This window comes from Anser brachyrhynchus (genome assembly GCF_964034855.1).
Source record: "Anser brachyrhynchus genome assembly, chromosome: 2".
Lineage (NCBI taxonomy): Eukaryota > Metazoa > Chordata > Aves > Anseriformes > Anatidae > Anser > Anser brachyrhynchus.
In genome coordinates, this window is record NC_137695.1 from 61,779,584 (window position 1) to 61,792,115 (window position 12,532).

General features: G+C 41.3%; 1 protein-coding gene and 1 long non-coding RNA gene across 6 annotated transcripts in view; one reads left to right on the top strand and one right to left on the bottom strand.

The window, feature by feature from the left end:
- LOC308190630 overlaps positions 1-12,532 on the bottom strand; it is a 53,857-nt gene that overhangs the window by 10,159 nt on the left and 31,166 nt on the right. The window contains exon 2 of the long non-coding RNA XR_013947384.1: positions 4,916-5,064. This is a non-coding gene — a long non-coding RNA (uncharacterized lncRNA). The remainder of the gene's footprint in view (positions 1-4,915; positions 5,065-12,532) is intronic.
- AMPH (amphiphysin) overlaps positions 11,010-12,532 on the top strand; it is a 131,175-nt gene continuing 129,652 nt past the window's right edge. For 2 of the 5 annotated variants that reach the window (XM_080582226.1, XM_080582227.1), the window contains exon 1: positions 11,548-12,395. In XM_080582226.1, coding sequence (XP_080438352.1) covers positions 12,327-12,395 — 69 coding nt within the window. In that variant the 5' untranslated portion in view covers positions 11,548-12,326. Of the gene's footprint in view, positions 12,396-12,532 lie in introns of all 5 variants that reach the window. The other 3 variants (XM_080582224.1, XM_080582225.1, XM_080582223.1) reach the window with 3 other exon arrangements.

Here is a 12,532-nt window from a genome sequence, read left to right on the forward strand (position 1 = left end):
AGTCCAGGTGAGTGCTGTTCTGTGGTTGTGATCTTAATCTGTGAGAACTGGATAACAACACCTGAATTGCATGGAAACTTGCTCTGGCAGATTTTTCATGGCATTTATGAACAAAAAGGTAAGAGTAGTCTTACTCTGTATGTGATAACATTGTTAATTTGGCTTTTACAGATACTATCCCTCGTGTTCAAATTTATCTCTACAATTTTCTGTTATTTTGGACTCCGTTTGGATCAACTGTGTAAAGCAAGAATTATAAAAGCAGAGCCTCAGCGCAGTGATAGTTAAAATCACTGCGACAATTTTAATTACACTCAAACAGTCATCATTCTTTGCAATACAGCATTTAAGGCTAAATAAACTATAAATGACAACAGCAAAAAAATGGCACTATCTTATTTAACACATATTCTGGTTGTTTGTTCTCAGATGTATATTTTAAGAAGCAAGAGGCTGGTGCATAACCAGCTTCAGAACCTCCTCCTAATGTTGCGTTAATCTGTTTATAAGATTGCTTCTTTATGGCGGCAAAAGACACGAGCTGCTGGTAAGTACTGTGCCAGGCTGGGGAAATAATCCTGCTTTGCAAACTAAACCAATCTCACTTGCGTTTTTAAAGAGCATCTTGGAGGAAAAAAAAAAGTCAAAGGAAAAATGTTCTAGTTAGACATCTTTTATGTGATGCATTTTGAGATGCTTATAAACCTATTTGTCATTTAATCGCTTTTTAACTTTGTAAGTGAAGCAGGAATATGTGAGGAAAAAATACATAGTACAGGCATGATACTTGTTTCCAGAGTCTTACTTTTATTTTATATTTTTTGATGCTTAGTAAAACTTGGAATGAAGCCAGATGCCCAAACATCCTGATCCTCCAGCATCACACCAGACAGATCCTCCCTTAAATGATGCTTCCAACTTTGGCAGTTTTAGCTCCTAGCATTGATGAACATATAATATGCTCTTTTAAGATCAAATGGCTTGTTGCAAGGTGGACCTGTTTTTCTCTAGCTTATTCTGTCATTAGCAATCCCTCCTTTGTTACCTGATACTGAGTATTATGCACTAAGGATATTCCCACCACTAGCCATTATCACCATGTGTACTGTGCCCTCATCTGCACATTACTCAAAAACCTTCCTGGATTATGGACTTTGACACATAGCTCATACAATACGGTTGAAAGAGTGTCATTGCCCTCAATAAATTTTGAATCAGACCAAATTCACACAATTCTGGCTTGCTAATATAAACTCCTTGTGATAGTTCACCTTTTCAATTTCTCGCCAGGCAGATGAATTAGCAAAGACTAGTAAGAAGATTTTCCTAATGAAGTTAATTATGCACTTTAGAAGGATCTCTGTAGGTGTAGGAAAAAACAGTGTTGTTCTGCTTGCTGCCTTTTGTTGTTGTCTGTTTGGAAGTTATGTCAGCTCTTGGGCAGCTGCCTTTCCTTGCTCTGCGGTGCACAGCATCTCTTAGGATTAATAAATGACTATTCCTAATATGTTCCTCTCATGACAAATGTTCCAGCAGAGTCATAAAGTGTATGGCCTGATTTATTAAGATACTACAGTACAATATTGGGAATGCTTCTATGAATGCCTCACAAGGGGTGTACATCTGGATTTTATGAATGTAGCAGTGTAAATGTCCTGCATGTGATGGATCGCCAGTGTAAAAATTATGGCATCAAAGTGATGTTGTGATGCAGTTAGGTGGGACAGGAGAAATACATTATAAGAAAATGTAAAACCTCTGAAGTGATGGTCTTTAGTGATCTTGGTATGGTTTCACAATGACACCAGCATCACTTCTGCTTCCATTACAATTCATCTGCCACGTCTTTAAATATTCATTGTGGCCATCTGCCTGACCCAGGCTGGTTGAACAAGATACCACAGCATCATTTGATATGCATTCCAACCTCTTCTCCTTCTCCCCTTTCCAGCCTCTGGCCTTTCAGGCGCTAAGCAGCATCTACCTTGTTAAACTTTTGCTTCAATCCTCCTGCTCGCTTTTCTCGCTGATGGCTTTGATTCATCATTACAAACTTTATCTACCTTAAAATGATAGCTCTAAATTCCATTTCATGTAGGCCATAGGTAATTGCTGTCATTTGTCTTAGGAGGAGAGTGCTTCCATGCATTTGTCTAAACAGAGTCGAATTTCTACTCAAAAGTTGAACTTGTAGAGGGCTGCAGGGAGAGGAGAAGAATCTTGCTCTTAACAATTACTGTAAAGTCTTACAATGGAATTTGATTTCCTTAACTTCTTACAAGCTAGCCTTGTGCTTTAATTTTGTTGGCTCTAGGGTGCAATACCATTAGAGGGGTTAGCAACAGAGACGTGAAATAAAGTGGAAAAGCCTTGGAATTCTTCCATTTCAAAAGGATCATGTTTTCACTTTCACTTAATGACACTAGCTCACCAAGAAAAATGTGTGCCTTAAAACTCACATTAAAAACAAATTAAAAGTAACAGCTGCCATGAAAATTCGAAGCAAAGCTGTTCATTGTCTTTGTGTAGGCAATTGCATGTTAAGGTTGAGTAGTACCAAAGCCTACATTACAATTAATGTTGCATTGTGTTGTGTTGCAGAGTCACAATATGTGGATATGTGCATCCTCTGCCTCAGAATAGGAAATCCTAAGTCAAAATTATTAAAGTCAAACCAAAGTTTTTTATTGTTTTTGATAGGACAGGCCTTGAAGCCCTGCTACTTCAAAGCAGCTTTGTAGTTCATTACGACTGTAATTAAAAATCCATGAAAAATGTAAGCAATTCCACCTGGTGTCTACCAAGGGCTGTTTCTTCATCACATCAGATTACATTAATTTGGCATTGATCTGTTTGTGAGAACTGGACAATAGGCTTGAGACTGTTACACTCATTCCTGTAGTTCTTCATTTCTCACTTCCAGTAAAAGACAGAAAGCTTTTGTCCTAGTTATTTCCCTCTCTTTTTGCTCTCTCCTAAAACTATTTTCTTGGTGCACCTGTTAGCTGTGTTATAACTTAGTTATAAAGACGACAATCGCTATGTGTCATGGTTTTGGCTGAGATAAAGCTAATTTGCACAAGAAGCTGGGAGGGGACACGACCAAGACAGCTGACCCAAACTGGCCAAAGGGATATTCAATGCCATATGGCATCGTGCTCAACAACAAAAGCTGTGGTAAAGAAGAAGGAAGGGGGGGATATTTGGAGCAATGGACTTTGTCTTCCCAAGAAGCCATTATGCAGAATGAGCCCTGATTTCCTGGGAGTGGCTGAACACCTGCCTGCCGATGGGAAGCAGTGAATGAATTCCCGGGTTTGCTTTGCTTGCGTGTATGGCTTTTGCTTTACCTAGTAAGCTGTCTTTATATCAAGCCACAAGTTCTTGCACTTTTACCTTTACAATTCTCACCCCCATCACACCTGGGGAGAGTGAGCGAGCGGCTGTGTGACGCTTAGCTGCCTGCTGGGTTAAACCACTATGCTATGGAAAGCGGATACTTTTCATTTACATTATGGTATGTGAGCATAGACATATATGTATGGTATATGAGCATAGACAACTTCTCCCCTTCTTCTGCCAAGTGTTGTTTACCTCTTCTGAAGTCCTTATATCTAGGAGTTTTAAAAGGAAATGAATATTGCAAAAGATGATGCCAACAAAGGGGCCTTGCTGTTTGCATTGCTGCATGATCCTAATCTTGCTGCCCTTCTGACATCTGCGGGCTAATTTTGGAGCTCAGGAATTGGTATCACTGCTCTTTTGGATCAAGGTTTTAAATTATATCTCAATGTGCGTGGAAATGTGTCATGTAAACTCTTTGTTTTAAGTAATATTTTGATGAGTCATGTAATTTAAAGCCTGACTTAAAATATCTTTTCACATCTACGCGACAACAATCTGCCTCAGTCTGCTTCTGCTTATCTTTATCAGGTCTCATTGCTCCCTATTCACCCCTACATCTCCATATGCTCCAGTATGCATTTCCATATGCATATTGCCTCTCATCTCCTACCTAGGTCATCAGACACAGATGCAAATAAAATGCTCAGTCTTTCGAAGCCTAAACTGCATTGCAAAGTTGGGTCTAGAAGGGCTGAGATAGTTTCCAAAATTTTCTGAGCTCTGAGGAAGGGAGAGGGAGCAAAACCTCCCTGGCAGTTTGACCTAGACTCTCAGTCACATTGTTCAGACATTTACCACGTGCAGCTGGAAACTAAAAGCGGGGTTTACACAGTATATTACCAATATATAGGACTTGTAATTGCAAAGCAGTTCAGTATTGTCTCCCAGCTAAGACTGGTAAGATGCTAGTCTAACATGCCACCACCCCAGCAAGGCACTGGATGAATCCCATCCCTCCTCTCAACAAGGCGGAACCTTCTCATTGCTATTCCGATTCCTTGTTTTACCTTTATAATCAAATACTTTTTCAGGTCACCATTCTTCCTCTGAAATTCTCCATTTGCTGTCTATAGCAGACTCAGCAAACTTGCCTCAGCCTGCAGTTTTACTTTCCGTGCTTTATACAGCTCTACCAACGTTATTTCTCACAGCTTCTCCTCGCATCTTAGCCTCTGTCTCAGGAGCCTGAGCCTGGGTTGTGCATGCATCAAAACCAGCCCTTGGCTCATGACTCCAACTGCAGGGATGCCTCTGCCAGTTGCTATGAAATGCTCAAGACAGGGATGTTTTTCTCACGTGAACGTAGGTGTAGCTAGGCATCTTTGTGAAAGTGGGACTCGGCACCTGATGCTGTTCAGTGCCTTAAATCATGATTTTTCTTCTCTGGGTGGGAAGGGTGGGAGGTGAGATTGTTACCACCCGCTCGTCTAGTAATAGTCTGGCATTCAGAGCGTCTACTCTGCAAAGGGAGAAGTAGGTTTTGTGCCTTGCTCCTTAAGCTTTACTTTACCTTTCTCATTCCATGATGGGCACCTGCCTCGACGGGGCTGCTCCAGCAGTGTTTGGGAATGGCTTTGCAGCAGCTCACACCGTGGCATGACTCCCTGTAGGTCTCCTGACATGAGATGGAGCTTGCTTCCCTGCAGTCACAGTGAAACCCTACAAAAAGACCAAAAATGTGTGTCCCCATACACAGCCATGCTGGGACTTTTAGGCAGAAATGAAGAGAAGGATCAGAAGAAACTCATTTCTCACTTGACATATGGAAGCAGTGGGGGCTTCAGAGATTTGTTCATGGGTAGATATCAGCTACACTGAGATAAATAGTGTTGTGTGTATCACTGTTCCTACTCATGGCTCTGTACCATTTCTTAGCTGCCCCCGTGAGCTCCTTGTTGAGGTGTGTATCAGCTGGTTACCATCCCATTTGCTCTCCATCACAGTGAAACTACTGACACCAGCACTTATGCCTTTAACACTCTAAAATTTATTTAATGCTCATCTACTATTCCACTAGCCTTGCTCAGAAATTATTTCCTTGATTTCAAGGGGCATATGAGTGAGTCCTTCCCTTTAAAATTCTTGGTCAGATTTAAACAAATACTGGTTTTAAACAATAACGTATTGAGGTGAAGAGAAACCAGTGTTCAGTGAAAAATACTCACCACCAGGTTCTGCTCACTCCTTTTCTGCAAATTGTGACCACAATGAAGGAAAAAATTTATTCTATTACTCACCAAGGGGCCTGAACTTTCAACCTGCCACAGATCTGCTCTCTGACCCTGTTCCTCAGTTTTCTTAGTATGACAGATTTTATTTTTTCCGCCTGTTTTACAGGTGTTCAGGGAATACAGAAAAGTATAGTAAGTCCATGACCTCTCTCTACAGAGCAAAGCATTCATTATTGATTATACAAAGTGTACTGGTCTAATACAGGTTTTTTTGTTTCGTTTTCAATTAATTGATATGTAATAGTAATGCATTAGTGATAAAGATTTACTGCATTTTTTTTCCTTTAAAAATCACTGTTTTTAACAGACATAGAGTTAGAAAATATCATTTCTGTGTAGTTAGCTCTCTCCTCTTGCTGCGTGCCACTTCTCAGATACAACAAGGAGAACAGTAGCAATGTGTGAACAGTTCTCAATACCGTTTTGAAGAGGGGGGAGGGAAGGGAGAAGGTGTTAAAATTTAATTTGGATGATGTATAACTTAAACTTTTAGCAAGGCTGCCACAGATGAAAGATGCAAAAAGCTGCAAAAATATGCTTCTAAAATAAGACCAGCATAACATTATTAGCTATAGACTATTTTTTTTTTGTTTGTTTCCACACAGTGTGAGAAAAATCACTGTCTCACATGCCAAGGACTAGGAAGCCTGCAACAGTTTCAGAGTTTGGTTCCTATAGTGACTGTTAGCATTTAAAGTGTCTTTTCATCTAATGATTGAAGTAGTTCAGAAAAATGTCCTTCCAGAGACAGTGGCTGGATGAGTGGAGTATTTATTGTCATGTATACATCTACAATAAGGTGATACAGATCAGAAATGGCTTTTAGGGAAAGGCCAAATAAAGCTTTGCTGAGCGTCTGGATGTAGGGTAACTGATCTCCAGTCCCTGCTCTTTGTTTTTAACTCTTCAAAATGCTGCAGGGATATATTCTGGGGAGGGGAGAATAGAAAATAAACATGGAACTTAACTTTTCAAATATGCTGAAAAATATGCTAACCACAGCTAAACAGTCTGTTAAGCTAGTCAGGCATTTAGAAGTAGGACTGCTCCAGGGGATTATGGTAAGAAACTGAAGTCAGGACCAGCCTAGCTGAATTAAGGACAAGCTACATATTAAGAAAGAAGAAAGGAGAAATTTGAATAAGGATCCTCATTAATCAAAAGCCAGCAGTGAGGTCTTCAGAGGCCTTGGGTTTCTTAAGCTGACTTTAGACTCCACAGTTAAAAGCAACAGATGCTACAATTGGCTGAGTCTTGAGAAAGGATGCCTTCCTGAAGTTCGGATTAATCCTTTGCTATACTCTATGGAACTCACTGCTAAAATGCCTCTCTTGTGGCCAGAGGTCACACCATTCCTGGCAGATGTTATTGTTTTGGGACGTGTCTGGTGGGTCCAGTGCTAGTAGCAAGAGCAGGGCATCTCCTCTGAAAGGTGATCTTCTGCACCTTCAGAAGCAGATCCTGGTTGCTCTAAATTGGTTTTGTTTCATTGAAATCACCAAGTGTCAAGACAAGAACTGCTACAGGACAAGAGGTTTCCAACCTCCATAGTCCAGCTCCACAGGACTAAGAGGAAAAATCTACTGATATTTAGTAAGCACTGTGTCAGAGACTGAACCAACACAATTAGCTTACATGTGCCTTCTTGAAAAATAAATCCTGTGACCTTCATGAGATAATAAATGTACCCTTTGAATTTCATGGCCTTTTCAAATTAAGACACACAATCAAAATAGTTACAGCTCTGAAATGGAGCATCTTGATAGATGTTCTTCTTTAGCCATCTTTCTCTTCACATGAAATTTAAAATTTTTCAGGATTAGGATTACACATCTTGCACCCCACTCCTTGTCCTAGCCTATGTGAGTTTGTGGATTGATGGCACTGTGTAAATGTTCATTAGCACTAGGAATAAAAATGGAGAAGATAGGTGATGATATGATGTGCTCAGAATGTAATTGTCCTCCAGTTCATGAGCAAGAGTCATTTATGGAATCAAACTGATGTCATGCAGCTGCTCCCTTGCAAGTGCCTAGTTTGTGTGAAGAACTTACCTCTGGTGAGGAATTCACCAAGGAAGGGAAGATTTGTGGTAGAATTTGTTTAAAAAAAAACGGAGACGTAAAACGTTACAATATTCATTATTGCTGTTATCTTAATGAAAGGTGTTTTTTTTCTTTTTCTAGATTCTCACTGTAAATATCAGGAATATCATAAATATATTTGATGGGAAAGAGATGAGGAAGGGTATGGAAATGTGCGTAATGGGGGAATACACTTTCTAAGCAAAGAGATTATTTTTTCTTTCAGGAGAGATCCAAAGGGTACCCAACAGAAAGTGTTTCCATCCTTTTTAGCTGCCAGTTAAAAGGCATATATTTCTGGTTCTGGCCTCTGACCTTACGATTCTATCATTGAGAGCATGAAATGTGTCAAGCACGTCTATCTATATGCAGACTTTTCACAAGCAATTTTGAATGACTTCTAAATGCTCACATCATAGACTAAGGAAGCCCGAATTTAGGCCATGGGTGGTTGCTACTTCTCAGAAAAATTAAATTCTTCTAAAGAGTTGGAGTATGGGAGCCTCCATTTTTTTAAATCACATCATGGGAGTTTTTCTGCTTAGGTGCAAGAACTCATGTTGTACACATGATTTTCTATAATCCTTCTTCTGAACCATTCCCAGTGTTTTTCATATAAAGCCTGACATATCAGGATAAGACCAAACAGAGCATGTGTCTCCTATTCAGGAAGCATTCTTTATGTTTGAATCAACAACGTATATGCGCCTATCAAGACCCTATTGCTGTCTAAATGACACAACGTATAGTCAATTTTGTTGTGCAGCTCCTTTTGCAGCAGGGTCCAGATTGGCAGTTACCCTCGCTAGGGGAGGGAGCTGTGAATTCCAGGAGCTCTGGCAATGCAGAAGCCCATTCTTGGATGTCCACAATGCTTGTCCTTATCATCTTAGTCTTTTCCCCTAAGTATATATTTTATTGACACTTCAACTGTGTACAAAGAAAAGCGATATTTAGTATAGAGCTGAGCGATACTTAATTCCTTACTCCTACCCCCACCTCCTAGCCCTAACAGGTTTTGGATCTCTTGTCATGTCTACTTATCTACTTGAGCAGCCTCAAACCTGGAAAGATTCCCCCAAAGGCAGTGGTAATTCCAGGCACTCTCTCACTAGCGTGACATTAAATGCTGGTTTTGAAGCATTTCTCTAATTCCTTCTTTTTTTCAGGGAAGAAGACTTGGAAAGGGGAAGGAACACACCCCCTGCTGAAGTCCAGCACGAATACCTGTGCTCCACAGGTGTTACCCAGGAGCAAATTTCACACAGACACATCACCGGTGCTCATTCTGTGAGCAAGTTCTGCAAGCCCCTCATTAGTGCTGCTTTCCAACCTAAGGCTCATTTTCCGGGGTTTCAGAGCCTGGGGTGTCATCCCAACTGTTTGCTGATAGAAATCAGTGGCAGGACAGACCTCCAGATGAAAAACGTGAGGCCATTGCCAAGCACATCCTCCCTGTGTGTAGCTCTGTGAAACCAGACAGGTTCAAAAAATTAAGCTGAAATCAAAGAGCACTTGCACCTCTCAGATAAAATGCGTCCCAGTGATGAAACTGGTGTTCTGTGCCAGAATGTAAGTGTAGATTCAATGTATGTTAGCACGTTAATGACTGAGAGAGAAGTGTTAATCTGAAGTTACAACAGTGATGAAAAATATAAAAATAAAATTAAATCTGCATTTGGCTTTAACTATAACAATTTTAATTAAAATTAAATGCCTAAGTCTTTAAATATAGAACATATATATTTTATTAAAATCAGATTTTATTATTTTTGTCCTCTGGAGTAGATTTTTGCAGGGTTTGGCACCACATTTGTTTTATGAAGATACTTTTTTCTTCTGACAGGTATCTTCCACAGTGTTCATTACCTTCCTTGTCTCATGATTTGACAGGTAGCTCTCCTCTCCATGACCCACAATCAAAGACCAGTGAGACATAAGGGAACTGGTCTGATAGCTTAGTAAGTCTTTCTCTGCCCATTATATCCTGACCTAAACTGCTAGAACAATATTAAGCAGGCATTGTTTATATAAAAATGTTTAAAAATCAGATCCGTTACACTGGAAGTTATTTAACTTCTCATGTTGCTTTTCTATCGCTAATCTGTTTGTCCTGACCGGTGCTGAACTTGTGTACAGGCATTCTGCTTTCCAAAATCCCCAGTTACTGTGTGATTTCAACTGCAGCTTTATTTGGATAATCTTCATTTCCCACTCTACTTTGCCACTGCTCTGACCTGTTAAATAGTCTGCTTACGATTGAAATGTCTTTTATCTACCATATCTGGCTTATGAGTTGTAAGTCTCTGTTACTGTGTGTACAGTTCCTTGAGGTGGAAATCTCCATGTTACTCCTAAACAGTTGATAGCTGTATTGGAATTATCATTTCAGTGGAGATGGCTGTAAGACACTTGCCATTTTTTTTTCTCTTCTTGACATTGTAAAATTGACTCCAACAGACCAGTCTCTTCTCATTTTATTGTTTTACATGCATTAAGAGTGCTCAGAAAAGCAGAAGTGATTAGAAACCTTGTTGTGGATGAGTCAGAAGAGATGTAGATTTGCTCCTTCTCTGAGATTTTGGGTGAACCAGGATAAACACCTGGCAAAAGTGGTGACATAGCAACAGTAGTAACATTTACCTCCACCCTGCCCCTTACAGATTTTACATTTCAAAGTAGACACTCCACTAGGAACATTTTTCTATGAATGACTGATCATCCCTGCTATTCAAGTGTGAAACTGAAATGAAGTCTCAATTTAAATAAAACCAAATAAACACTACCATAACAAATATAAGGAATAAACAACCAGGGTAATGTGTAGTAAATAATTCTTCATTTTGAAACATTATTTATTTCAGACTAAGGTATCAGCAACACAGAGGAAGAAATTTCCTTTAAAACATATTTTAATGGGGAAGATTTCTCTTAAAATAGATTTTAGATAAAGGTTATAAATGACAGACTGAGATTTTGCTAGCATAGGGAATATGGATCTATTAGCCTGACCATTTGCTTTTACTTACTTTCCAAAATTTAGGTGATGTAGAGCACCATGCACATTCATAAACTGACCAGTGAAAAAGACATTCCTGGCTGTTGTCCAAGGCCATTAAATGGGGCAAAACCAGTGCAGATTGACTGACTGAGAAGGAAAAGACTGGGTGTATGACTGAGTACAGCTGACACACCTTCATGCTCCTCATCCACCAGCATGAAAAAGCATTTTGGGGCTTGGCACTGTGGGATACACTATCACTAGATTAGACAGACAGCTGGGGACAAAAAGGCATAGGAAAGTGTCTTCCCTAGTAGCTTGCATGCAGCCCTGTAACCAAATATAATCTGCTGCTGCTATGTGCTGTGTTGGTTATCTTTTGATGAAGAAAATTCACGAGTAATCAAAGTTAATACAATCTTTTTGATTATTATTATTAAAGTCACACAATCCTTTTGGAATAGACACCCACCTGGCCAGAAAGAAAAACTCTGAAGAAGCTGTTAAAGAATTTGGAGCCACAGGCACACTGGGATTTTGTTTTGATCTTTCATCAGCTTAACAACAGTATAGGAGACTCTGCCTGCCATTTTTTTTTTTTTAATAAAATGCTTTCCTTGGTTGCTATGATGCACTTTCTTTGTATTTCTGCATTTGTTTTGTATTTTTCTCTTTTTTAAAGTTGTTTATATAATAATTAAGTAAGCACCTACCGTAGGTCGCAAGTTCATTAAACACTGTTACCTCTGCAGTCAGTACATTTATTCTGCTTCCTAATGTTACAGGAAAACATATCATGCAGGTCTGTGACTGGACAGGTATCAGAAATGTAAGGTCTCATGAAACATGGTTGGACTTAGTAGCTGTAGGAGATGTTTCCTTTTGGCAGGTACAAGTGATGGCCTTCTGGCTAGTGTTTTGCACCGATCTGAAAAATCAGTGGAAAGCATTACAGATCTAGAACGGCTCCCTGTAGAAGAACACAGGCTCAGAGCCTGGAGCTCCACTGTGCTTTGCTTTGTGGTGTTTGTTTCTGTTCTCTGGGATCAGGGCACTCTGTACTTGGCCAAGGAGCAGGAATAAATACCAGCTGTGAATTTGGGGCTAACTAAGAAGGCAGATTTCAGACTCAGTGCCACTGCCAGCCACACTTGCGCACAGCCCTGGATGCAGGTCCCCAACACCTCGTCCCCCAAAAGTCACCCAGAGCAGACCTGAGGGTGCTGGCAGAGCTTGGATGCCGGGAGCCACCAGAGGTCTCAGCCATCATCACCTCAGCACTGGCGGCTTCTGGCAACCTTTGTGTGCTCCCCGCGGCCTGCATCTCCCTGGATTTTGTGTTATTTATTTACAATGTGGGAGAACCACAGCGAGGAGACGCTACCCCCCTGCGGGGCCCACGGCTGCCTCGGCGGGGGGCCGCGGCTCACCTGAGGCTCGGGCGGCCCCGCCTCTCCCGGCTGTCTTTAAGGCCCTCCTCCTCTTCCTCCTCCTCCTCTTCCTCGCCCTCCTTCCCTCCCTCCATCCATCCCTGCCTCGCTCGCCGCCGCCGGGCTCTGCTTCGCCCGCCCGCCCGCCTCCCCCCCGCTCCCCCCGCCGCCAACCATGGCCGACATGAAGACAGGCATCTTCGCCAAAAACGTCCAGAAACGCCTCAACCGCGCCCAGGAGAAGGTGCTGGCCGGGGGCAGCAAGCCGGGAGGGGGCCGGGGAGAGGCAGCAGCATTGCCTGGGGGGGGGGGGAGGGGTGATAGGGGGAACGGGTCCCCCCTGCCCGGCGGCGGCCGCTCTTATATAACCGCCCCACTTAC